The sequence below is a fragment of the Leuresthes tenuis genome, unplaced genomic scaffold, assembly GCF_036924035.1.
Source record: "Leuresthes tenuis unplaced genomic scaffold, fLeuTen1.0.hap1 SCAF_17, whole genome shotgun sequence".
NCBI classification, from domain to species: domain Eukaryota; kingdom Metazoa; phylum Chordata; class Actinopteri; order Atheriniformes; family Atherinopsidae; genus Leuresthes; species Leuresthes tenuis.
Window position 1 is genome coordinate 13,489,973 of NW_027325371.1, and position 27,874 is coordinate 13,517,846.

Consider the following 27,874-nt stretch of genomic DNA (forward strand, 5'->3'; position numbering starts at 1 on the left):
CAGTCGTTGAAGCTGGTTTAAACCTCTTTATCTGCATAATCGTACACAAATACAAAAAATAATGTGAGGTTTCATGAGATGATTAATGAGGAAAAAACTACAACCTGTGAACATAGATGTGACCCTGACGAACATATTACTTTGAGAAAAACATTGGAGGGTTGAAAATTGCTGGCCTGATGTATAACAACTGGATGTCATTTTCAAAAGTAGTTATATTGTTTATTGTGTACAAACTTTATCTTAGATGTTATCAAGTTGTCAAGAAAATGTTGCAGGTTAGAAAAAGTCTCTCTAAAATATAGGATGGTAACAAAAAAAAAAAAGTAAAGTGCAAGTACGCCCAAACGGTGTACTTATGTTAACGATTCTGCTTATTTCCCTTAACTGAAAATGGTAGGGAAACGTCAGAGCTTGTAAATGACCATTGATAAATAAAGACCGATTCACGCGCGTGCACAACATGGCAGTAATGCGCCAGTTGGAAGATGAAGAGGAGAAGGAAGGAGGACGACGACGACGACGACGAAGAAGAAGAAGAAGCAGCAGCAGCAGAAGAAGAAGAAGAAGAAAGAGATGCGTCTCCTCGGAAACGGATGTGTCGTAGAGTGAGGACGCTAAAGTTTGAACTAAATTGAGCGGCGAAGACCGTGCTTAAGGTAGTTCCCTTTTTCAGTTTCAGCATTTTCACCTACATTGTACCCCGTTTTGACACGCTGTCGATCTGTCCCTGAAAGTCGAGGAGAAACGATACAAATAAGTCGCGAGCAATGGCTGAACCGCTTCGCTTTAGCCCAGCTAACGTTATGCGCTGCTAGTTTGTTGATGCATCGAGCTGGACACTTAAGACATTTGCGTCTGGCTAGTTTGCCAACACAGCTATATAACTGAAAATTATATGTCATGGTAACACGATAGTACCCTGTGTTAAAAACATAGATCTTCGCTTGCTTTTTAAGTGAACGAAAAATAATCACTGCAGAAGAGGTTGTTGTTGACCGTAAACAAAGTTGTGAGCCATATTATTTCGTTTGCTGTTTCTGTTATCCATCTAGGGTCACTATGAGCCACCGTGGGGACTCTTGGGAGGGCCTAGACACTGAATTTGACCATTTTCTACTGGATATGAAACCATATGTGCTTAAACACCCCAACAAGACAGGTGAGATTTTACTACATAATATTTGTATTACAGTCTGCAACACTAACGATGACATTCCCGTGCAGTATCACTTAAATGGGAAATTATTAAAAGCTTTACCATGTCTGCATGATTGCTTTATTTATAAATGACCAAGTAGGGCATTTTTAATATGTTTATACGGTATTGATCAGGCCGTTTCCAAATTAGAAACGCAATGCCAGAAAGGTAAATATATTTCTGATTGGTGAGGATTAGAAAAGGAGATCTCTGAAGGAGATCTCTGAAAGGTAGATGATCCCTGTGATTTCCACTTAGCCCTATCAACACTGTTGTAAAATGATGTAGAAGGTGAAATACAGTCTTTTGGTGGTTATAAAACTTTGTATCATTTGATATTTATTGGATATTGAACAGTGGTGTACTCCTCTTGCATTCTGTTCAATATATTTTAGCATAACTAATGTAACTAACTGAAATGTGGGCTTTGTTTCGTTCTGTTTCAATAATTGGATCTAATCCGGCTGGTTTTCTTTCATCAAATGTCAGAACGCCAGCGTTGTGCAGTCTGGATAAAGAAGCTTTGTGACCCGGTCTCATGTGGGTCAGGTCTGTTAGGTCGGAAGAACCGCAACATTTATGCCCGTTTGCTCCTCCATATGCTCAAAAGAGGCGTCCTAGAGGGGCCTTTCACCAACAAACCAGAGCCTGGAAGCCTCAAAGCACTTCCTGCCTACATGGTAAGGGTGGTCTCATCAACAGTTCTTCAACATTACTTCTTTACTCACTGTTTTTAGGTTTTAAACCTTTTTGCCTTCATTTGTGTGATACTGAGAAAAAGGTTTCTTATTCTCAATTTTAGCCAAATAAACAGATGACTTGTGACCAAATAGTCTCCTGAATTCTTCTTAAATATCTACTTCTAGTCGATCTACTTTGATGAACCACTGAGTGGTCGGTCTGTGGAGCAAAGCAACAGGGGTCTGCCTGACTGGGTGACGGGAGAGCTGAGTGGCTTTACTGATGACCGTCTTGCTATGGATCTACTTAAGGACAGACCCAGTTCTACACCTGTTGCAGCACATCACAGGTACTTTACAACTGTAACTACAGGTGCTCAAACTCTTGTTTCTAACTTACAATCCCCGTGTCAATGCAAAGATAGGAACAAGTTATGTTAAAAAAAACAAGCCCCATTGCTTTGTCAGAGCATTGCTTTGTTGCTGTAAACTGATTCTGAAGTGAGAATGAAAGGAAAAGTGCTAAAGATAGATAAATTCATCCCACAGCAAGACAGTGATAATCAGACTGAAGGCTTCAAATGATTAAAGACCAACACAGTCTCAGACTTAAGCTAATTTAGGATCAATGAAGCAAAGGTCGAAAGCAAAGCAACAAAAGTTGACTTCTGTTGCTGTAGAAAAAGGAATTTTATAGAAATGTTCAGTGCAGTGACTGCACCAATAATTGCGTGCCAAGTGTCTGAGGCAGGCGCTGCCTGAACGGTGCATTTACTGACGGGTAAAAGAAAAAAAGGATTTTGCAGCTAGAACAACCAATCGCTTTTTTTTCCCCCGCTGCTTTGTATCAGTTGAGGTTATTCACTAGACTAGAATTGCTCAAAGGTCCAAAGCGGGGACATACATTGGAAACTAATCTCAGAGCGTTGGGACAGAGAGAAGAGCGTCACAGCTGCATCTCTGCTCTTTGATTGTGATGTGGTTCCTTTTCAAGCCGTGACCTTCAGCGTGCACTTGAGCCGTTCGCGTCCCAACACATTGACAGAGTGTTGTAACTGAAACTGAATCTTTTCAGTGTATTTTTGTGGGATGTACAGATCTGTTGTTGAAGTTTATGGAGCTGTGCTGAAGACTTATGGCTCACATGAACACATTCCTGCTCTGTAAACTCAAACTGAAACATGTTTTTTTTTTTTTTTACAGTCAAATCTTGCTCATCCATTCAGCTAAAAATGAAACTTAACAGCATTTATAGTATGAAATACCTTTCACCTAATAGAAGCTTAATATATATGTACATATTGTAAGTTTAATAGTTTAAAGTTGCTTCCTGAAATGTCATTAAAATATCCTGTTATTCCTAGTCATGTGTCACGTTTTATAGAAAAAGGTCATTGGGGTTGTCTATAAATGGATAGTACTGTTTTACTGCTGAAATTGAGAGTTAAAAAGATAACTCGCCCCCTTCTCCAGCTGGTGATTTCACCTGACTGACGAGGAGACAGAGGTAGAAGATGCTGCTTCTCTTGGATAAGGTCTCTGTCAAGTGAGGCTTGATACACTCGCTGTTTTTTTCTGACTGATTGTTCATCGCATTTGCTCAGCAGTGCTATCTTAAAAGGTGAAAATGTTGCCAAGTTCTTGCATCAGTCAGCATGAGCTGTCCATTCTGACTTTTCAAAGGGAAACGCTTCAAAACCGCATTAGAGGATGAGGAACCTTTCTACCCATTTTTCTGCTCCTCTTCTCTTTACGCTCCCCTATTTGTTGAAGCCTAGGTGTAACCCCCACAGAGCAAAGAAACCCGGAGAATAAAGTTTGGCAGTGTGTTCTCCGTTCTTTAAATAGTTTGTCTTCTGCAGTGTTTCTCTTTGGCTATCAGTGAGATGACTGAAACAAAACTAATGCGTGCTATTGGTTCAGCGTTAAGGAGCTCAGTTAAAATGATTTGTGTCGTTATTGGTGTGCACCACCATGTGTGTGGCATGTGAAGTCAACGTGTCTCGCTAAATCGTCAGTCATCCTCACATAGTCATTTCTTCTGTCTGCAGGCAGTCACGGAGCCCAACAATGCAATGTCTCCGGGTTTTTCATACCAATTACGAATTAGGCAAATCAGAGCCCAGTGGCCTCATATTCTCATTAACATAATAAAAAGACAGCTCTGTCGAAGGGGATAGCTTAATATACACCAGGGCAATGCATAAAAGAGAGAACATGCCCACTGCTGCCATATTTAATCCAGCTTTTTCTGTTGGGGCTGTAGAATTATGTTATTACGACCAGGCGCTCTACTTTGTGCTGTCAACCTCACAGCAAGATGTTTTTGGACAATGCGTGGGCCTCCAGGTTAGGTTAACTGATGAATCCATCCATCCATCCATCCATCCATCCATCCATCCATCCATCCATCCATCCATCCATCCGTCTCTGCCAGGATCAGCTTCAGCCGTCTGACTGTCTAAAGAGCAAGTGGGGCATAGCTCCTGGTGGATGATTTCACTTGCATTGTCTCTTTTCATATAGTTGCAATAATATCAATGGGTTTTTTCAGTGTTTTCTTTTTGTACATTAACTTTGGAGAAATGACGACATTAATCATATTCAAAACGCTACAATCCCATCTCCCATCTGCTGTATTCCATATGCCTCAATCAGTGCCTTCATCCTTTCAGTAATTGCTTCCGAGGCTTGTTGGGCCAACAGCCACAGCAGGGACCTCCTTCACCCTATTCCTCCTATGTCCCCCAGCTTTTACTCGGGCACACTGAGACTGTCCCAATCAAGCCAAGATAAATAACCTATCCAGTGAGTCCTGGGTCCACCCCAAGGCCCCCTCCACATAGAACATGTTTAAAACATCTCCACAGAAGGCATCCTGACCAGATGCCTGAAGCATCTCAATTGGTTTCTTTTAATGCAGGAGAGAAGCCACGCTACTCTGAGCCATACGGAATGACCAAGCCCCCCCCCCTACGTCTAAGACTGAGCCCAGCCACCCGTTAGAGGAAGCTCACAGATGCTGTGATTTACAAGTTATGTTGAAACAGTGTGGCTACCTTCAGTAGGAGACAGCCCTTCCTCCTTCCTGCCATTCAGGCTTTGTGTGGAGAGTTTTGTGGAGAGCAGTTTGCTGAGTACCGTGGTGTCTGATTGGGATAAGACCATAAAAGAAGCTCAGATCACAGACTAACATCCTGATGGAGAAAATTAGCTGGGCCAGAAGTCCTTTTAAGTGTCTCTCTCATTTAGATAAGAGTAAATGGAAGCAACTCGTCTGACTCCGTCCCTGTGATGTGGCGATGTTTGATCTCTCACCAGTGGTCAGGTGCTGAGCAGGGCTCCTTTCAGCTTGTAAAACCGTTTGGCTGCATTCAAGTTTTAACCCGACATATCATATTTTGCATATGAATTTGTTCTGTAACATGTGTATGTGTTGTTAAACATACATATATGACGTCATTAGTGAGACATGCCCTGATCTAAATCCAGGAAGATTTATTTCTACATTTTTATTTATTTATTTTCGTTGTTGTACTCTTCCCAAACTGGCCACAAGATGGAGCTACTGCTTTGCCTGTATGACCAGTTCAGGCATAGGAATGCTGCAACCCAGACGGAGAGCTTTGGTGATTACTTTATATGTCCGTGCCATTCTTATTTTGCATCCTGTGTTTCCAAGAAGACAGAACATTTTAAAGGCATGATAGAGTGTTTGGGCTGGTTTTGACAGCACCGTATAAACTGGGCCTCGTCTTTTTGCAGGTGATGTTACTACCGCTCCGTTGTAGTCTATATGTTATGCTTTTCTGGCAGAGTTTAATTTCATGCTTTCATCTAGTCTCTCCCTAACTTCTGTGGTCCATCTGTGTGCTCTCCATACACATATGAAAGCTCTTAACCCCCCCCCTTGCCCTCCTCTCCTTTTTTTTTCTTCCTCAGAGTAAGTGTGACAATAACATTATCTTTGCAGTTGCAGGAGTTACTTGTTTATCTTGCTGAAAATGCCTCACATGTCTTTTCGCAGGCCAGAATCTTTCAACTGATCTTCTCTTCGGGTGGCGTTGGCTTATGGTGGAGGGTGCACAGAGGCACGGGGCTGTTTGTGTCCCAAGGTCAAACTTTTTTTCCTCAGGGTGCCCGAGGCCGAGACCCGGGTCCGGCTCTGCACCTGGAGGTCAGGCTGGGGTTTGGATGTCAGGCTGCTTTAATCAGCCAGGCTGCAGCTTCTGAGGCTTTACATGGTGCTGTTCTCATTTTTGTGTGTACACATGTGTGTATTGCTCTGGCCTGACTTGCCACTGCTTTGATCTGCGGGCCTCAGACTCCAGACACATCTGATTCAATTATCCTCATCCACCTGTTGACTTAGAGGCCCAAAATTGCAAAACTTGGCCCCCTGTCCAAGTTTCGTGTGTGTGTGTGTGTGTGTGTGTGTGTGTGTGTGTGTGTGTGTGTGTGTGTGTGTGTGTGTGTGTGTGTGTGTGTGTGTGTGTGTGTGTGTGTGTGTGTGTGTGTGTGTGTGTGTGTGTGTGTGTGTGTGTGTGTGTGTGTGTGTGTGTGTGTGTGTGTGTGTGTGTGTGTGTGTGTGTGTGTGTGTGTGTGTGTGTGTGTGTGTGTGTGTGTGTGTGTGTGTGTGTGTGTGTGTGTGTGTGTGTGTGTGTGTGTGTGTGTGTGTGTGTGTGTGTGTGTGTGTGTGTGTGTGTGTGTGTGTGTGTGTGTGTGTGTGTGTGTGTGTGTGTGTGTGTGTGTGTGTGTGTGTGTGTGTGTGTGTGTGTGTGTGTGTGTGTGTGTGTGTGTGTGTGTGTGTGTGTGTGTGTGTGTGTGTGTGTGTGTGTGTGTGTGTGTCCACATGCATAGAGAAAGTGAGATTATCTGAGCGCACAAAAGCTGAAGTCTTGTATTTGAAATTTCTGAAACAATAATACATGTGGCCCACCTGACAGCATGGGCTCACACATTTGTGATTTATCATCCTTTGATGAAATTTCAGATAATCTTGCACAACTCTTCGCTCATAAAGCCTGAGCAATAGGACTAACAGACCTGAGAAGGGTTCTCACTGAAGTTCCAGCAGGTTCCCTACTGTTCTGTCTAATCTTACACACAAAGAGCTGTGCGAGGATGAGAGAGAAAATTGAAACTGGACAATCCTGTTTATAAAAAAAATTAAAATTAAAAAAAGAAAGATTAAATAAAAAAAAAAAGATTCAGCATTTTGTAAAATGGAAAAAGGCACATTTTAAATGTATGTTGTCACTGTTTTAGTTTACACAGACGAAGATAACCTTCTGTTGGTGATACAGTTGCTAAATATAGTTGAGCTGAGCTTCATTTAATGAGTCGCTTTTACAAGATGCATCATAAGAAGATAATTAGGCCGCGCCATTCAGTGCCGATGGAGGGCCTTTATCAAAATATTACACGAATCAAACCGATGTGTTAACTTCACTGTCTGTATAGCTAAATATACCTTTAATCGGAACTGACGGCCAGTGTGGCTGGCACTACATGATAGTTCCACGTAAAACATGGCAGTAACTGAGCCATCTGTGGATCCTTTAAAAAAAAAAAAGGGAAAAAGCTATTTAGATTGTTATATGGTTCACTCCCAATAGTTTTGAGGTAAAGAAGAAAAAAAAACTACATGTATTATTATAACAATCATTATCAGTCGCTATTACATAGCTCCCGCTCTGTATTCTACAGTCTTTGCTCACAGATATCCCCATGAGATAACGCTGTCTGTGACAAATAAGGCTCAGCATTTTCACTACCAGTGATGCCATAGAATTACATGGGAGGGAAAGAATGCCCATGGGCTCTGATTGAAAGCGTGAAACACTGCCCTCTAGAATGTAATGTAATATCTTAATGAGATGACAGTGATTTATTATTTCTTTCCCTTCACTGTGGTCCCCTCATCTTCTTGTCTGCTTGCCTTCTCTAACATCTTCATTCAATTAGCGTGAGTGGGCTAATAGTGCCTCGTGTGCCTGCGCTTAATGAGATTGTTAGCTCAGTTATGCCCTTAAGAGAGAGAGTGTGTGTGTGTGTGTGTGTGTGTGTGTGTGTGTGTGTGTGTGGTGCGAGAGGGGGCTGTAAAAGAGAGAATTGTACATGTGTTTGTCTACATGTGTGTCAGTGGATATGAGCCCTTTCCCTTTAAAGCCTCTTGTTTATGCCATGACGTACAGGATGAGAGCCAGTTGTTGAGGGGTATGATTATAGAAGGATGCTACAAGTCATAGAATGTTGCCCCCATTTGTTGTGCATGGAAACGGAGTGAAGTATGGCAGAGACATTTATCGTTCATATGGGATGGATTGCAGACCACAAAACCGAGCAACCAGTGCCAGATGTTAATCTGCGTAAATGTCAAAGCAGTCTGCCGATGCAAGCACATTCGTATACAAAGAGAGAGACACGAGCAGACCACAGAGATATGCGCTCGCATTCTGTCGGTTAAATTTCTACGCTTTGTTTCTCTCATTTCTGTCCTCCAGGAGAAGGCTGTATGAGGAGAAGAACCTTTCCCGACCGATGTCCCTCAGTCCCCAGAAACAGGCACCCAGACAGGATGCCAGAATGGTTCGTTCATCGCAGTGCAGCCACACCTCTGAACTCAGCAATTGCGTTTTTACATTGATATATTTGTGCAACATAGTTAAAAATGACGACGGAAATATTTACCCTAAACCCACCGGTGCCACTGTGAATAGTAGACGATGCTTTCTTTTTTTAATGTGGCCCACTTTTCGGATTTCTCAAACTCGTTTCCCTGTGAAGTTGGAGGAAATGACCTTTTCTCCAAAGTCGTTGGCTCACATCAGGCTGTAGAGGGTCAAAAACCTCTTTGAAAAGGATACAGCGCTGTGTCAAAGTATTGATGTAAATTGGTTTTGACCATTTCTTTTTGATTTGAGGCGTAGATATCTAGATCTTAAACTGTTTATTGCTTGGGCTGTAACGGTGTAATTTAAACATTTAAAAAAAAAAAATGTACATATGACCACAATCATACGTAAACACTGCCAATGTAAAAACTCGGATAAAAGTACTGACTGTAGGCCTGTTGGCTATCCTGGTTAGAATTGGTGGCTTATGCGTTTGATTCTTTCATTACTCTTCTTTAGTTTTCTGTAGTTGTTAAGTTTAAGTAACAAAACTACTTGGCTGGTTTTTGGGGAAAAACGTTGCCTGATTGCTTCCAATCTCCCAGTATTTGACCCCCTGAATGCGGAATCATGACTCATTATAACAAATCAACACTCAGTGGCCACTCTATTATTCACGTACAGTCCTGTACGGTCGCCCAGCTGTAACATCTAATCTTACAGAGTGTAGCCGTAGTGTTTTTTTTGGTTAGACTGCATAACTCTGAGCACAGTGAGCGGTTTCTCATGTTTTCTCCTCTTGCTCACTAGGTACACGGAGAGCCTTATTTGTACAGTACCTCCACTTTAGGCTTTGACAATTAAACAAATGATTGAGTGAAAACGGTTCAGAAAGTGTCTTAAAAACAAAAGAAAAGGCACTTCATGAGCTTTGTTCAGTCAAATTATGCAAGAGGGCTCCTGTGTCAGACTGTGCAGGTGTGTTCTACTGTACCTTTTTTAAAGTATGTTTTTTTTCCAAGCCAGTGAACAAGTGATTATTGCAAGTGCCAACATCTGCTGCCAGAACCACTTCAGGCTGTAATACTTTAATTTAAAACTTTCTGGTGCAGTACAAAGGCTGTGACAGGCATCTGAACACCCAGTGAACCGCATACCCAGCATTCCTTGATACTGAAATGAAACATTTACTCTGTTTGTTTGAGGGTGAGGCTTTGAGACCATAATGCCATTCTAATCAGAAGGGGCTTTTATTCCAAAGCGGTTCCATATAGTAATTTCTCTGTCAGTGCAGTTCCGCCGAGGGTCCACCCAAAGTCCACACTCCATCAGATCCTAATCACATTCAACAACATCTACTCTTTCCCTTTCACTCTCTCAACTCTTATTAGATATTTCCTCCATTTTAACCTTACTGCTCAACATTGACTTGAGTAAATTGATCTTTTATCAACAAAACCCCTGGAAGCATTCAAATTATACTCCATAAAACAAATCCGGAGCCCAGCTGTAACAAAAGGCTGGAGAAAACACGGATGACAGGCAGTCTTGCTGCACATGCCCCTCTTGTGGAATTTACTGCATGACGGAAATTATGTGGAACTGCCAAACATCTGGAATGCTGTATGTTAGGAGGAGGACAACGAGGGAGCAAAGGGTTGCAGAGGTGGAGATAACAAGGGAGGAAAATGCTGTTTGTATGGGAGTAAAACACAGGAGGGTGTACCGTATATATGGCTGTAAACTCAAAAGAAACCTTGTTGTTGCCAAGAGAGGAATTATTACACATCAGCAGGCAGCGATAACCTCCGTTAATGCTTTGCTGTTTGCTTCTTCTGGCCAAACTGCCAATCAAAGTGTTGTCAGACTTCAATCCCATCCTCTTAATTTAAATCACCCATCTCAGCTTTACCCCCATTTTTCTGTCTCAGGTGGATGGAGTGTTAAAGGCAGATATGTCTCCAGATGACAGTGACCTGGAGGCTCGTCTCAACAGCTGGAACCTTGGGGTGAGTCCAGGGGCATGCCGTGAGCTTCTTGGTTACACGCAGCTGTCAACAGAGATTCTGTCGCTCGCAGATGAATCTACGGCAGTATAAGCACAGCGTTATTTTCTTTTTTACCAAACATGAAATGATTAGTTTTCCTTCGTGGACAGATGTCAACCCCAAACATCCGAAAGCGAGGCCACAATGTCCCTTTGTTTTGTAAGAGGATTTTTTCCCTATATAATTTCACCCGCTTCAGAATTGTTCAGGTTTTGTGTGTTGAGTTTGAGTCTAATTTGTATTGTGCTAAATACTATTAATTCATCTCCACAGGAAAGCCATATTTCTTAAGCTTTAAGCTGTTCCCAATAACCACAGACGTGACAGACGGCAGTGGTTTATGTCGTCTCTCCAAGAAAGTGTGGGATGTGATGCATATGTTGCCTGACCACAAATACACATCTAATGAATCTTTCTCATTGATTGATTATAACACTTACTGCGAAGACCTGTTTCAATTATGCAAGAAAGCTGTTTTCACACTTATTAGAAAAGGTCAAATCCGTTTTGTAAGTAGTATCGGTGGATTCTGCTATCAGCAATGCTTGATTGGTGAGTAGCCTGCAAAATCCTCATCGGGGGGGTTGCAGAGTTAGCCTGTCTGCTTTCAAACTTCTGAACAAGCCCTTTTCAGCCTTTGTCCTCTTAAAAATCTTGCTTTTGGCAGTTTGCTGCTATTGTATGACGTGAAGGTTGTGTAAACTAAGGAGCTGAAGATGTGTGCACCTGCCTTATCTCCCCTGTCTGGAGTACTCCGGGCCAGGCTTGATAAACAACCTGCCCTCATGTCTTTTATTTCCTATCTCTTCACCTGCATCACCCTGGGTACGTCTTTCTCTTTGTTGCCTGCTTGTTGCCTCTGACTTTCTCCAACACTGCCGACAAAGTTGATATTTTTGCTGAACCCCCTCAGCTCTACTTTTCATACTCTTTCTCGGCTTCTTTCTGCTCGCTGCTATCTTTCTTCTCTGTCTGTCCATGCCTCTTTGACTCTCTGCTCTCCCTCTCTTTTCTAGCGCTAGGCTAATCTGAGGAATCTATCAGAAGACGTGAAGCCGCGCACTGCACTGCTCTGCTCTGCTTTCCTCTGTGTTGAAACGCTGATAAGACGCATTGCTTGGCAACGCTCCCTCAAGCATGCATCTTTCAAATCAACAGATGTTCCTTCACACACAAACACACACACACAAACCCTACTCAAGTTCTACAGATGCACTGCTTCAAAGAGCTCCTACGAAATTTCGGCGTAGCCAAGCGTCACCCTATCAGGAGCATCTTTTGCTTTTGCTTGGGTGTCATGAAGCAGTCTATACTAGTTTGTCATTCTTTTCACCTGGTGGAGTCTGTGTGGTTAGTCGGTAACCTTATTGTTGTTTGAGACTCAGAAGTTATTGCAAGAGTCATAAAACCTGATCCACCTGGACAACCATCTGTTTCAAGTTTCAGTAAGTTTGTGGTTTGGCACAACTCTTTCAATCCCTAATGGGAGTTGAGTAATATAATAGAGCAGCATTACACTGTCCTGCCTGCTCTCCATTGTCTGTGGGCGTGCTGACAGATTGCTCAATGTTAGTCCAAAATTGGGAAACCGTCATTGTGTGTGTTTGGCTGCCCTTGTGATTATTCCTTTCATGCCTTCGTCAATCCATCTCAGTCAGGTTCCAGTGGCACAGGACAGGGTGCCAACAATGAGGCTGGACAAACATGCGCTTAAAGGAGCTTGTGTGTGTGGGCACAGAGAAAAGATTGCACACACAGGCACACGTATGCATCAAGTCCAAGTTTAGTATTGCACTGTGCCAGCATTACACCACAGCATTTAGTCTACTTGTCTTCCCTCCCCTGTGGGCCATGCTCAATCAAATCTGATGACTGGCTGTCTGTGGATATAAAAAGAAATGTCCTTCCTGTTGTAAGCCTGAACACCAATTTAGCGGAGTATTGATTGATCATCACTTGGTGGAAATTGTTGTTTTTTTCTTGTTTTCTTTCTTCTTTTTTAGCCATTGTCAGATTTAAACAGCAATCCATCACACAGGATGTCACGCATCCTGACTATGAGTAGCTCCCCTCATGCACGCTCGGTAATCTTTCCTTGTCTTCACGTGCACGTGTTACAGTAATGGTGATTGTTAAAGTGGAATAGTTCCTGTTATTTAGGCCTTACACTATGTCAGCTAACAAAATACCTTTTTATCTGAGTGTAGACTTGGTCTGGAGGCAGACCTACTTTAATCTACAGTATTCCACCTGTCACTACATCACCCTGAATTAACAGATTGTGGCTTTATTCTTGCACTGTAGCTATTTAATTCTGAGGAATGATGTTCTCTCAGGTTGCATTTTCTCATCTCTCATTCATTCTGGATTAGCTTCTCGTGGGTGGTGCCATCTCATAACATCTAATCCCTTTTTATAACACTGAATTGAATCTTCTTCTTCCCTGCTCTTCCTCCTTGTTCCCCTCCCTCGAGCCCATGTTGAACAGATTAGGTGTGAAAGTGTTTGCTGGCCGTCGTTTCTCCAGATTCAGCTCGGCTACTTTTAAACGCTGGGATCTCGCTGCTAGTCGTCAGTGCCTGCAGACAGCACTAGTGCACCAGAGCGACGAAGAAAGTAACGCAATCATAAGCAAGCGTCAGACAGTGCAAGCCAAACAGAAACTTGTCAACAGACGAGATGTTTTTTTTTTCAGTTAGTTAGCTGTATTGATGTAATGGTGCTAAGTCACATGGACTGTGAACCGTTTGCTTTCAGGTGGTTATGCCGCTCACTCTTTTCAGTCTCTTGCATTTCATGTTGTAATCAAAGAGCATGCTGTGTCAGTGCTTGGCAAAGACATGTACACATTCGTCTCCATGCGATGGTAAACAGACTGGATAGCTTACAGATTAGCGGTCCTTAGTGTTGACAAAAGGGACAGCAAAGAGGGGCTGAGAGCGGAAACAGAGCTGGCCACACACACAAAGCCTTGAAGTAGCGTGACGCGTTCTGTCTCTCTAAACAGACCAGAGTTGACGGAAGAGGCTCCAGCCACAAAACTGGGCTTTGATGTGCTTTCCACATTGTTTACGGCAAACTCAGGGCAAAGGATAGATTCTGGTAGTGGTAAGGCTTTGTTAGGAGAGAAAGCGGAAAACAAGAGGTCTAAAGTTTTTTCCTGTTTACTCTTTCAGATTGAAAACCCCAGGTATTTGAGAGAGAAGCCCATTCCCCTGTCACCAGTAGGTTATCAAGGAGTCTTTTGTGGTTATTTGTTGTTGTATAGATAAAAGTCTAGTCTTTGAGCTCCTCAATTATCTCGTCACCTAATTTTTCTCTCCTTTTATCTCCATAGATTTGCAGGTCAAGCTTTGAGAGGAATAGCACCTTTGCCAATGATCATGGCCCACAAAGCAAGGAGGTATGCACCTGAATGAGAGCTATAGACACTGAACAGCAGCTAGAGGCTTCTTTGTTTGAAGCATCTGATTTCCTAAATAACTCTTATCTTTTTTCATGTCCTCAAGCAATACTAGATGGTATTTAAGAAACAGACCTTGATCTGCATTCCAGCAAGCCTTAAATCCTTGCCTCTCATTATTCAGTGCACTCAGCCATTGTATAGAAACGAATGTGGAACACATACAGAAGTCAAAGCTTTTAGGATTGCTACATAGCATTAGACGCCCCCACAGCCATTTGCATAGATCCATGCACATGGTTAGTTTTGTTGAAATAGCCAAGGCCTTGGGGAAGCCAAAAATAATGCCAACAGCCAGCGATGACAGTTTTTTCCATATATGGATTAAAGCCTTCTGAAAGCATGCTTTGAAGCACCCCCGTGCCCCTCCCCACGTCTCCCAAACCACGACTCATTCCTTCCATCATTCACCTTAAACGGGACACATGGGACATTGTGAGCAACAATTGTCTGGTTTGGTGACGTCCCATACAATGGTGCTGCTTGTGACTCCTAAAAGATTTGAACTTTGTACACATCTATCGGTCAGGTGAAGCATCTGCAGACTGATGTAACACAGCAACTCCAATATGAGATCATTAAAGCTACATCTTATGCCGTTTGATCATACCGCTGACTAGCTCCATATAGCCGACTGTCATAGGAATACATGCTTGATTCAATGCACACAGCAACTCTGGGTTATCAGTTTGTCAAATATAAGTAGTATTAGTATGAATAGTTTTTTTATGAAGATTATAATTATTAGGTTTTGGTACCTTGCCAAAGGGTATGGATTAAACTCTATAGGTAGGTATCTTTGGAGGGCAACATGCTGCTTATTTTGGTGTAATCAGAGTGTTATGCTGGTATGAGTGTAGTGAATATGAAATTTAGTTTGCATGTACTTGGCCTCGAATACAAGCGTACAGTTTTAGATGGAAAGCTTAAGGAAACTGAACTGGCCTGTCATTTCCACGGATGCCACATGCAAGCAGTATGGGAAGCAGTTCTGGGAAGCCACAGAGAAACGCTGGGACAGACACATTGGAAACATGAGCAAATGGGGCAGAACTGGAATTTTTTTTTCCCTGTAGTCGTCAGATTTGTGATGTGGCCACTGAAGCTTGTATTTCACTTTTGACTTGTTTACCTCGCAGAGAGATTACATTGATAAAGTTGAGATGGCGCCGGAAACTGAACTGGCCTGTGGCAAGTGTGTGAGAAGGAAAGGGTGTGCGTGAACTGAAACGGAGGCCTCGTCCGGTCTCGTCTTCTATTCCATCCTTGTGATTAGAAATCATTGCCAACAACTGTGGACTGCAGTGTTAGTCTGTCTACTTTGGGCTCAGCAAATGCTGAATGGGACTCTGTTAAATGTTGCATGACGTGCAATTTCATCCTCACACTATAAATACATATAGTTGTATGAAATATGCTTCACTTTGCATTCAGGGGGACACAATGTAAGTAGAGCATGAGCCCCTACATTGCATCTGTAGCTGGATGGACTGAAATGGGAGCACTGAAACTGGTTCTACCTAGACACAGCTTTAGCCTTCTTTATCACTTTTAGCAGGAGACCATGGGTCCAGGGCAGGCTGTACTTCGCTGCTACATAGACCGCTTTCCTACAAGTTTTGCTCTAGCACCACGGAAGCCTACTTCAGCGTCGATCTGGGAAATCAAAGTGACATCACCTCTGTTTAATCCCCAAAGCATAGTTGGAAATTTACCCAGGTTTCGTAGTGTAATTCATGCCACATGTCATCAAGCTGGTGGCAGCTTAACTAACAACTCAGGTTTCACACAAAGCTTATCCTCCCGCTAATCTGCCGACTGCACTGACAGAAGTGCAAACTGAATTCTTTCCTATGGAACAATGAGTGGCAGCTGAAAAACTTCACTTGCAAGCTGCCATAGCTTTGAGTCACTTATCTTACACATATGCGCTTGCTTATGGGGGCCATTGTGGAAAATGTCTTGCAGGAGCAGCAAAGTTCTGCTAATCCTACAGCACACCCTGCAAGTGGTTAGTATTAAGAGGGCCGAGTCTTTATTTGGGAATTCAAATGAACTGATTGATGAGTCATTTTTAGCTCAGCGTAGGCCCAAGGCTTTTGATTATAGATGATACTGACAGACTGATTAAAACATGCAGGCCTTCTTTCAGAGTTTGTGTGTTCATGCCATCTTCAAGCTTTTCCTTTGGTACCTGACCTGAGGGATAGTTGGCAGCAGGCTGATAGATGAATGTGTTAGTGTCAAGCAGTCACGCTCTAATGGTCGCAAGCCCCTGACTGGGAATCAGACCCCTTTGCTTTCTGATGCCATAATGATGCAGTCTCTCTAATCTAAGAATCCTTTGGGATGGAGCTTGAGTTCTGAGCCTGTGATTTAGAGGGCCATGGCTTGTCTTATCTGATCGCTTTTGAAAGCTGAAAAAGAGTAACCTAGTGAGTCTCAGCAGTTGAAGAGAGACTAGTTCTACAGTTGGCTTTCATGATGGTGCTTCAGGCTGGAGGACATAAGGGATCCACAATGTTTCATGATAATGAAAGTTATTATTTCAAGCATGTCTATTTATTCTTTTGTATTGTCTTTACTTCTATTAGAATAACAGTCTCTGTAATCTCTCTATATTAAGAATTACACTTGTCAAAAGCTATGAGAAAATATCCAAATTTTTTTAAATTTTACATTAGAGATAGGAGATTAAAATTTAGCCTGATTTTTAAAATGTTTTTTTTTTAATCTAACCTTATTGTCTGGACAGACACTGTAAATTAACTTCTTGTTAGAGTGTGAAAAAGGCATCTAGCTGCTCCTAAGTAGATGGGAGAGCACTGCATACTGACTGTCCTAGAGCATCTGTGTTCACTAAGGATGAAAGACACACCTGGGCATTGTACCTCTCAGGCAAGATGAAGGAGATGAAGGAGATGCATGAAAGCAGCCTGACTTTATGGAGCCCAAACAGTTAGCGGACGATTTGCGAACACATCCCCCCTGAGGAAAAAGGCCTTGACCACGCGTTTGGTTGGTTTTGAGAGCAGAAAAAAAGCAACTGTTTCCTACCTCTCCTCGCATTCCCACTTCCATACCCTCCCGTCTCTGTGCTCCCTACCTCTCATCCTCTCAAAAGCGCAGTGTCAAAAACATGGCATCTTACAGCGCTCGCTACAACTCAGAAGAAGAGAAAAGGGAAAAAGCTGTACCACCCAGTCGGGCTGATTGAAGGCGTCTCAGAAGCCTTAGGTGTACGACATTCCTCCTCCTCCTCCTTCCTTCACCAACGCTTTTATAAACAAGTTTCAAACACCCCTGATCTAGTTTGACAAACTTTCTCCAAAGAGCATTTGAAGCGAGGATGAGAAAGTGACACCCCCACATGAGCTTTTTTTTTTTTTTTTTAGGCACCGGCAGAATCAGGTCTCTACTTACTCTTTTGCTTTTCAATCACTGCCATCTCTCCCCCTCCTTTTCTCCCCCCTCCCTTCTCTCACTTCTTTTTGCCTTTTCTTTTTCTAGTCTTGACAGGTCTCCTGTGGTCTCTTCAATCGCACAAGAAATGGTGGTAAATCACGAAAAAAGGCCGAGATGAAAGAAAAGAATACTTAACGGCGCTTTGTAAAGGATACAGTGTATGAATGCAATAATGAGGAGAGCTATCTAGAAGGCAATCTATGCTTTTTAGTTGTTTTTTTCTAGTTTTAACAGGGCTCAGAATGTGAAGGAAATAGCTGACTTCTGAAGAAAACTTCAGCTCTTAGGTCTAGTATATTTCACCTTATCAATCCCAAAGTGTAGCGAAATACTTTTCAGTGTGTTGCTGATGTCACCCTTTTATTGTTGTATCTGTATTCAAACACTTATACAATACTGTAATAGAGTCGCATTACTATTCAGGTTAAACAGTTGCTGCCCTTTGAATTTACTAAGAGACGGATACTAGTTTTGATGACGAGAACATGATTATTTTCAAGATGCTGTTAACTGCTGACATGCTCGCACACTTCTTTGGTCACAGTTTGCAACTTAACTGCTGGAGGTCACTGCCAAGCCCACACGGTGCCTTTTTGAAGTTGGAAAACCCGAATACGAGTGAAGATTCTTTTACGATCGTGCTCATTTTTTACGTTAAATTTGTTCAGAGACAAACATCGGACAGTGAGGGAAAATTAAGTGAGACGAATGGAAATGGCCAGAATAACAAGAAACAGAAGATAATGACAAGTAAAGAAATGATGAGAATGTAGAAAAAGAAAAAGTATAGACATATTTAAGCAAATGATAAAAGAATAGATGCATATGTATCTATATGTATATTTTTCACGTTTTTATAGCCATGCGGTGTCGTTGCTTCCCTGCCGTCATATCGTGTTAATGCCTTTTCTGACTGCGACTATGTTTCAGTAATGATGGATGACTAAATCCTCATGGTCTATGATAAAGACCCTCGAATTTGAGAACTGAATTGAAATTTTCTGGAGACCCGGAAGCTCTCTCAGCTCAAGGAGATTTCTTTCAATTCAATTCAATTCAATTTTATTTATATAGCGCCAGATTACAACAATTGTCATCTCAAGGCACTTAAGTAATATAGTCCAATTCAAGCCAATTGGAATTCAATTCATTGTAATCATGATCCAATTCATTCTTATAGAGCCAATTCAAAAAATTTATATCCTAGCTAAGGAAACCAACAGATTGCACCGAAACGTGTCTTCAGTCCAATCTCCCGTCCTGAGCGTGCCTGTGGCAACTGTGGAAAGGAACGACTCCCTTTTAACAGGAAGAAACCTCTGGCAGAACCAGACTCAGGAAGGGTGGCCATCCGCCTCGACCAGCTGGGGTTTGAGAAGACAGAAAACAGGGAAAAGAGGGGGGAAAAAACACCATAACGCCATTCAAAGGATATCTGTTGGAACAGGGAAACATACGTTAATAACCACAATAATGTCACATGTACATAAAATCAATTGTGAAATTAAACAGGGGGAAAAAAAAACATTTCAACATGCTCGCAACAATACTAAAGTTGTGCATGTTGAGAAGACTGCATTGATAGTAAATACAGTCTTTCTATTGCATTAACTGCTGTGTGCATGCACAGGTCAGATGAGCAGACTTTCTCACAGACAGACACACACACATGCTGCCATACGGTTGACTACAGTTGGGCATCAACGTGGTTCTTAATAAATGTTAACGTGCTAATTATATGATCAGTTTAGCGAGTGTTGTGGTTTAGCAGCAGCAGCAGCAGCTGTGAGAACTGGAGCTAAATCACAGAGCTGTTACTGTTGTCAAAGAAAATGCTGTGAATGTTCACTCTGACGTCAGGATTTCTGTGTTCTAAGACTGAGATGCAGATCAAAGTGTTGGACTCGAAGCATCAGGAGGAGAAACTGAAGATGCAGCAGAAACACGACGCAGATGTTGAGAAGGTAAGAATGAGGTGCCGGTGTCTCTGCCAGCACCACCTTCCATTGCACCCTGGATATTTTACAGTTGTTATTGTGTTTATTTGTCTTGAAACGGACAGAAAAAACGGTCCATGTTCCTTTACATTAGCTCAGCTAACCACAGCTGAGGGCCAGCAGTAGTTTCTAGTTTCTTGTGCAGTTCCAGAAATGGAATTGGCTGTCGTTTGAGTCATTTGCAAACCACTTCTGTCTATTTGACATTAATTCAAAAGTCTACAAGGGAATGGTTTAGTGTATAAAATCCAAACTCAGTCAGTACAGATGCTGTAAATCTGCCATGTAACTTCATCCTGATACCATTTGGTGGCTGATGAGAAGTAAATGAATACTTTTCTGCTCCTTAACCCGTCCTATGAAATAATCATCTCTTCAAAGCCCTTCGTCAGCTGGTGAGAGTAGAAGTAAAGCTGGTTTATTTCACACTAGGTGCCTGTCAGTTTGGTTGCAGATCAAGCGCCTGGGATCTGTCACGTCTTCACCATGACTTTCCTTCGCTGCTTCAGAGGCTTTTAATAAAACAGAAACAAAAACACTCCAATTTTCCATCCACTTTAAGATGCCCATTGCTCCTTTGTGTTTGACAAGAGACAGAATGACAGCTTGCTCTCTTTTGCTCTTTCTCGCTTTAATTACGTACAGATTGCAAGTTACGTCCAATTTAATTTCCATGGAATTTCATCCATTATTCCCTCTTACGGCTTCAAAGGGCAGGGATTTCAGAGGTGCGCTGTGACAAGCCTAATGGAGGGTGGACAAGCTAGGTTTGCTTTTGATTAGTCTGCCTACAAATAACGCTGAGGCCACTTAAAAGCTACTGATCATCATCCCGACGCTTAAAATTGGGAGGCTAATCAGAGAACAGGCTACAGCGTATGCTAATGGTTCGGTGATAATGTGGATTAGCTCAGGTGAAGAAGCATCTCTTTCTTTCTTTGTTTTTTCGTCTTCAGAGCACGTCAATGATCAGACATTAGCAATAAACCAGAGAAACAGGAGATCACCATTGACTGTATGCTTTCGGATTGTTTTTATTTTATTTTATTTAATTTTATTTTTTTACCTTTTTAATACACGGACTATATACTTTTGTTCCTACAGACACAGACACACCCCCACCCCCGTACTTCTCTTTTATTCCTATCACTGGTTAAAAATATGGCCAGCCAGGCTTGATTCTCTCTATATTAGGATGTCTGATAAAGACCTAAAATCGGCACCCTAAAAGCTGTTATTTCCCACAGTCTAGTGCACTCTCCCCAAACCTCACACAATGCCTTTGCCTTGTTTGGTGGACCCTAAAAAGACAATCCCTTTGGGGTTGGGGAAATGGAAAAAAAAAATGGGCATCCCTAAATGTTGAGTGAACTTTGCTCCAGTGGCCCAATCGTCCTTTCATCTCCCCATCCCATTCACACAGGGATGATGATGGAAGTGGCTTCATGGGCTTCTGGTAGTCGACCGTTTTTCTGCTATTTCAGTCCGAGAATCGGAGCATCATATGTTGTTGGAATTATTTGTTTTTGGTGATATTACTGGCATGATGTTAGAATGAGCTCTAGATTCATTTTTGAGTAGATGATCGTTCCAGTGAACAAGATGCTGTTTTGGAATAAAACCTGACTGTCAATTTGGCTATATGGGCAACAGATAGACACATTTCTAAAGCAATTGCATAGTATACGCGTGTATATGGATATTAATGGATATTGTGGAACTGAGCTGTTGAGAGAGCAGGGCTGTCTTTTTATACTGGGGCTCCAACTCTCCACGGCCTAATTTAGCTAATTACACACAGATGGCAGCAGCAAGCAGATGTGGTTACCTCATCGCCTCAGCACAGGTGGTTCATTCAGCTGCCATTTCGCTCGGTTTGCCCGTAGCCTCGGAGGAGGAGAAGTCTTCTCATGTCAAACACTGAGTTTCTCCATGGAAGTCTTCACAGATAGCTCAATTTTTCACTGAATTATCTTGACACAATTCACACAGTTTATCCTCGTTTGAAGAAATATTTCCATCTTTTTGTTTGTCAAATTCTCATAATTAAGGAGTTCCTGGTGTCAACAAACTGTATCGACTTACTTGTATATGAGTGAGTTTCTGTCTACACGAAAGCTTGAGGCCAAACAAGCCCGTTGAATCAGTTGTAAATCCTCCCTGTAACGTTTAGGATAATATTTTTTCTGGCATGATTTTTTTTAATTTATTTATTTTTAGCTCCATTTACAGATAAAGGTGGTAAACTTGTCCAATCATTGATTTTGGTTTGCCTTAATGGCAATAAAGCAAAATTGAAATGCCTTCGATAGGACGAGTTTACAACAAAGCCACTTTCATAGCAATAAAAGAGTTTGTCATTTTCTTTCCTGTGTAAGCTGAAAACGGTCTTATCTCCCTCTCTAGATCTTGGACCGGAAAAATCGCGAGATTGAAGAGATGAAGGGCCTGTATCGGGCCAAGCAGAAAGAATCGGAGGAGGCGATCCGTAAGCTGGAGAAGAAAGGTGAGAGGTCACGTGATTGCCAGGTTAACTGGAAGGATGTTTATAGTCGTGTCTCAGAACACTCAAGAGTAAAAAGCCTTAAAAGATACAATTCTACAAGAGATTGTGCTGGTGCAGGGTGATGTTCTCCAGCTGTGCTGCTCGATCTGAACTTTAATCACAGAATTGGAGTGCCTTTTTTTGTTTTGCATAGTTTTCTTTTTCTCTCTTTCTTTGGGCTTCAGCAGTATTTCATGGAACTTGGGACTTCTCAAAGAGAGGTCCCACTTGCCATTTTATAGAAGCAAAATCTTTCTTGACACTGATTTACTGACAGCGCATGAATGTGCACAAGTACGTGTCTGTGTCTGTGTGTCCGTCTGCTCGTACGCCGAGGCCCGGCCTCACTGCTCTTTCTGTTGCTTGTGTCTCTACCTTCCCGCAGTTCAAAGTGCGCTGCGAGAATCGCAGGTCATCTGTGAGAGCAAAGAGAAGCAGATAGCGGAGCTGAGGAAGATGTCGGATCACAGCGCTGACTCTTTAAGAAACGAGTGGGAGAAGAAGGTATGAGGACGGGGCTCGGAAACTCAGCAGGCCAGCACCGTGTGAGCCTCGGAAAGACTGTTTGTTTGCAAGAGACGTGCAGACTCTGCTACAAGGAGTCTGGCTTTGCTGTATTGCGGGGCTTAAGTCGGTGTGTGTGTGTCTGAGCTGTCAGGGCTCAATAAGATCCTAATGAAAATTATACTCATCTCTTCAGTTGTTTAGCTTGTGGTGAGAAATGTTTCTCAGATGTCAGAAAGAAAAAGGCGAAACTGTGTATCCACATAAATCATATTTAACCTCCCTGAATAAGCAAGATGTTGCATGTTGCTCACAAGCAAGCGCTTACATCTAGAGGATTAGGCCATTTATTAAAATCCCGCTGCTCGTTGCTTTCTCAAGTGTCTCATTAATCTTTCCAAATCTTGTTACAAGTCACTGTTGTCAAAATCCAGATCTTTTCGAAAGTAACTTCCCTGAGAATGACACCCACCTAACCCGGATTTGTCAGCAAACAACCACTAATCACAGTCGCACATGCTTGTGGTCACAAACAGCCCTCTTGGTCATGCTCTGGTGTGAACACAGTGTCATTGTAGCATCATTGAAGACATTTTGATAAATACCAGGATGCTGAGTGCTCAGTAAATTGGAAGTAATCTGTGTTTCCAACGCTAGAGTCATTTGGCCAACAGTGGTCAAGTGATAAAGGAAGTTGATAAAGGTTGTGTGTGTGTGTGTGTGTGTGTAGAGGGACAAAGAACTGGGACTGATATTGAGGTTATTCTCTGCCCTTCCAGATTCATGCTGCTGTAACAGAGATGGAGCAGGAGAAGTTTGAGTTGCAGAAGAGACACACAGCGAATATCCAGGAGCTGCTGGAGGACACGAACCTCAGACTGGCTAAGATGGAGTCTGAGTACAATGCAAGGTCACAAGCCACTGTGAGTACCGGGAAAGGCATGTGGGAGGGTGGATATGTGTGTGTATTTGGTGCTGGAAAGTAGCCAGGGTGCAGCTGTACGGGTGAAACAGATAGCATCAGACTTCATAGGTGTAAGTTGTGTTGTCTGATTTTTATTTATTATTTGAAGAAGAAAAAAACGTCAGTGTAAGCAAATTTAAAAAAGTTTAGCTTATATTAGACAGAATTAGAGGGTTTTACGTAGATTCATTCTAAGCAACAGGGGTTTCAGGTGTGCCATTCTAGCTTCATCATCAGTCTTTAGCAAGAACAATGGGGTGAGAGGAAAGGTGTTTGCGCCTAAAACTCTTGCCTTGTTTAACTCCTCGTGATAAACTCATTACCTCCATCATTCCATGGCCTAAATAAAAGGAAAAATCCTCCAACATGTGGGTGAAAACGACTACAATATCACATGTCTGTCATCTCTGTAAAGGTCTTTGATCCAGGTCTATATTAAATCTAACTCATTGTTATAATTGTGCTCAAAGATGTGCGCACACACACACACACACACACACAAAGCTGCAGGGTCTTTGATGTTATAATGAAAAGACTTAGGTTTCTAATAGGATTGTGCACATTTCATTAGTTGGATCATCAACACCAGAGGCTGGTCGAATGTGCTGCTTTATTAATAGTGTTGTTATCAGTATCAGCATTCAAAGGTCTCAAGGTGTCACACGTATTGCTTCTGGCCTTGATCTGTCGACAGGCCTGCATTTAAGAGGCATCAAACTCTGAGTGGTGCCCAGCCAATGGTAAGGCCCCCCTTTGCAATAATTAAGAACAGACAAGGTCCAAGAGAACGAGAAGAGCTTCCCGTCATTGGAAATTAGCTGCTGTCGTCTGTGTGGCTGAGCTGACCGACCGACATATTCAGGATAGGATGGTTAAAGTGGATTTAATCTGTGAGGTACTACAGCACCTCTTAATCTGACAGTACCAGCGTTGTGTTGGTGTATTTTTTTCTCTTGCCAAACCTTTCCAACATCCAGATATGTTATTTTTTTGTAGAATATACAGTCCTCCAAATGTTTGACCTATACCAAGTAGCTTCAGTGACTTGAACAGGTCACTGTTGCAAGTACCCCTCTGCTGTCAATAAGAAGAATACCCAGGACATAATTTGGGAAGTTGGCCCAGGTCACATATAATGCATGCGAGCCAAAAACAAAATATATATACATACATATCTATTTATGCTTAATTGTCTTTCAGATACAACACTGTGGGTCTGCTTTAATAATAGTGAATTAAATAATTAGTTTCTCTGCCCACCCAGACTTGCTTGGATTTATACCCAGCAGTTATCACAGTGGGCCGACAGGTATGTTAGATTTGGTGATTTAAGGTTGGGATCGGATAGATCTAGTAGATCTAGAGAGTGACTGAACCTAAAGTGAAGCTGGTACCTGTCAGGGAGTAACACCAGGGAAGCTCACGACAGTAGTTTTATTTGTCATTTAATGATAAATATGTAATGCGGTATGTAATCGTCTGTTTACCTGGAAGCCAGTGTTCACTGACAGCACTGCTCTTCTCCTGGTCTATTGTTCTTCTTTGTGTGTGGATTAGCTTCCTGAGCACCCTCAATACTGAGAGCCCCTATTTGTTGCTGAGGAAAAACACGCACAGCCCATAATTGTTTATTATGGTGTCATTTTGGCTAAAATGCTGGTGTCATTCATAGCTAAACAAACACTCTGTCCACAACACACGGCATTTAGCTCATGGTTATATGTTGTAGGATAAGTTGATAACTTGATTATTGTTACAAGACTATATATTATGAATATTTTAAAACTGTAAGAGACACATTTGTAGAAAAGTATAATTTTTCTTTTTTTTCTTTTTTTCTCCCCCTTGTCCTGTTCAGCATTATGGCAGCAGAATTGTAGTCTGAATACCTTTGATGCCAAACAGATTTGCTTTGCCAAGGGAAGTTTTATAAATGTAAAGCTCCCCTTGATGCCCATTTATTTATTTCTGTTGACAATATATGACATGTAATAGAACTGAACCGGACTGGGGGACAAGGAAAGAAGAAGAGGAAACAGAACAAAAATAGAAACAAAAACCAGACAACCAGCTGCTACACCTGTAAAAAACTAAACAGACAACAATCCATGGCCTCTGAGGGGAATAAAGTATAAAGTATCATTTTTCTACTTCTGATACTCGACTGACAAATTATGTTTTTTATTTTTGCATCCTTGGAGAGCGCACAGCTGATCATTTGTCGTCGTCACGCAGCTTGAAGCATCGGGAGAAAGACTGCCGATGCAAGCAGCCCCTCCGGTTGCTGGCCTTAAACCTGATACGAAAGCTCCAGAGAAACGTCCATCACAGCACATGAAGTTATTGCTAAAAGTTCAAAGACTTTATCCGAAATCTTTGAAAGGGACCGGAGCTCATAATGCAGCTTATATAGTCTGCACTTCACACCAAGTAATTCTGCTTCTAAAACACATAATTAGTGGACCTAATGTGCTCCCGCTGAGTGTGTCCAGGTGTGCCCAGTCAAGCCTCAGTGCGCAGACGTGCCTCTTCTCATCTCCTGCCAGAGAGCTAAGTGTCAGCACGCGTCCCAGCGCAACACAGGCCCCTTGTTCCTTTTCTTAACTCCCCTCACTGCTGACACAAAGACACGAATCTCTCTCACCAACCTTGCGGTGCACTGCTCTCGTACTCTTTTCAAACACGCCGTTCCCTCCTCCCCCTGTCGTTCCACCTTCTGTCATCACCAGCCTCTGCCATCAGCTAGATCAACTAGCACGCTCCATCTTTTATCAGCGCCCCATCATCGCCTTTATCAACCTGCCCATGCCGCATTCCACGCTGTCATATGCGCATATACAAAAACACACACGAGCACACTGAGGGACAGTAGGCAGAGAAGAGCCGTTTGTTTTCATCTAAAAGCGCCGGAAGAGGCTGTCAGCTGGACTTTGATCATTGTCCTTATTGAAAATCTGAATCAAATTGAGCTTTTGACGTATAAAATACACTACCACAGAAGAACCTAATTTCATCACCGACACCTTTTTCTTTTGATCGCTTTTTCTTTTTAAAAGAGAAGCAGGGAAGCTTTTCAGTGCATTAAACATTTCTCGTTTTGTTTAAACTTGTTTTATGTCTTTACCACAGGGCTCTACCACAGCCTTGCTTTGGGTGTTAGTGGTGCCAGGTTTCAGTATCTTCGACTGGAAAAAAAAAAAAAAAAAAACCTCCCATATTCCCCGTGTTCAATTTTCAGACGGATGCCTGTTTTATTTAACAAAGTTTCAGGGAATTTTAAGCTGTGAATACAGCTAACAACTGATGAGAGTGTTCCAGAAGCATTTCAACCTTCATAACTAACAAAGTTAAAACCCTGAGAAGGGGAAACCAAGAAATCGATTGTATAAACAACCCAATTCTTTATTAAATTCAGGACCTGCTGTGTTTATTCGATCGTCGCAGAGTAGATGCATAAAATGTTCTTTTTCAACTTTGAGCTTTAGTTGAAAGAAAATGAAAACAAGAATTTGCTGCATGAGATTTATTGCAAGTTTTTTATTTAATGCTCTTCATGGCACATTTGAGCCCAACTTCTTTTCACAAAGTCATTTTAGAACGACTATCATATCTGGTGTCAGCTGCATATTAGCAACCAGTCAGTTCTCTGACCCGTGGCGTTTTCTCATGCTGTTGCCCTGAGTAGTTCAAGCTGTCTGGCTTAGTGGTTTTTGTGCGTCTTTGTGGTTCAGGAGCAAACGATGCGTGAGCTGGAGCTGCGGGTGAAGCAGCAGTCTCTGGAGGTGGAGAAGGGCAACGCGCTGCGTCAGAAAGTGACACAGGAGAAGGCCCAGTTGGAGATCCAGATCGCATCCTTCAGCGCTGAGCTACAGGAGGCTAACAGACGGTAAGGAACTGATTGACTTGTGAAACGGAGACGAATTAAAGAGATTTAGTGGTGAGAAAACGGCTTCTAAACGTTCTATGGAAAGTTACTTTGCTAAAACTACCATCATTTCCATAACCGCTGCAAAATTGTTTTATTTCAAAATGCCTGCAGGAGATCTTGAGTAATTTTTCAAAGCCTTATTATCAGGATTTATGCTCTGCAGTGGGAAGCGAGTGACTCAGCTGACTACTTCGTTTTTGTTCAATAATGGAGCAGATCTGTGTGTGCATGAGAAAACCTGAGAGTCAAGTCTGAATCAAGCGCTTAACTGTGTGCAGGATTGTGATGCTGCAAAAGGAGAAAGAACAGCAGAATGAGCAGTACGAGCAGACCGTACTGAAGCTCCATGCCAAGCACGAGGCTGACATGAGCCACTTACATCAGGAACACGCTCTCTCTGCTGCTAAGGCTCGTATTACCGAAACGCACCGCGCAGCTCTTCGCCCCAAACTACTAAATTTA

At 42.3% G+C, this 27,874-nt stretch overlaps 1 protein-coding gene across 5 annotated transcripts in view; it reads left to right on the forward strand.

Annotated features, from left to right (window-relative positions):
- The first annotated feature begins 399 nt into the window (after positions 1-399).
- The window catches only part of LOC140273680 (axin-2-like), a 118,303-nt gene continuing 90,828 nt past the window's right edge, over positions 400-27,874 (forward strand). For 4 of the 5 annotated variants that reach the window (XR_011908049.1, XR_011908048.1, XM_072369319.1 and 1 more), the window contains exons 1-14: positions 400-659; positions 1,056-1,162; positions 1,691-1,881; positions 2,068-2,231; positions 8,388-8,472; positions 10,430-10,507; positions 13,723-13,770; positions 13,884-13,949; positions 19,352-19,438; positions 21,878-21,977; positions 22,402-22,520; positions 23,300-23,443; positions 27,216-27,370; positions 27,691-27,820. Coding sequence is in view for 3 of the 5 variants with exons in the window: in XM_072369319.1 (XP_072225420.1) it covers positions 1,063-1,162; positions 1,691-1,881; positions 2,068-2,231; positions 8,388-8,472; positions 10,430-10,507; positions 13,723-13,770; positions 13,884-13,949; positions 19,352-19,438; positions 21,878-21,977; positions 22,402-22,520; positions 23,300-23,443; positions 27,216-27,370; positions 27,691-27,820 (1,467 nt within the window). In the remaining 2 variants the exon portion in view is untranslated. The remainder of the gene's footprint in view (positions 660-1,055; positions 1,163-1,690; positions 1,882-2,067; positions 2,232-8,387; positions 8,473-10,429; positions 10,508-13,722; positions 13,771-13,883; positions 13,950-19,351; positions 19,439-21,877; positions 21,978-22,401; positions 22,521-23,299; positions 23,444-27,215; positions 27,371-27,690; positions 27,821-27,874) is intronic. The other variant, XM_072369320.1, reaches the window with a different exon arrangement.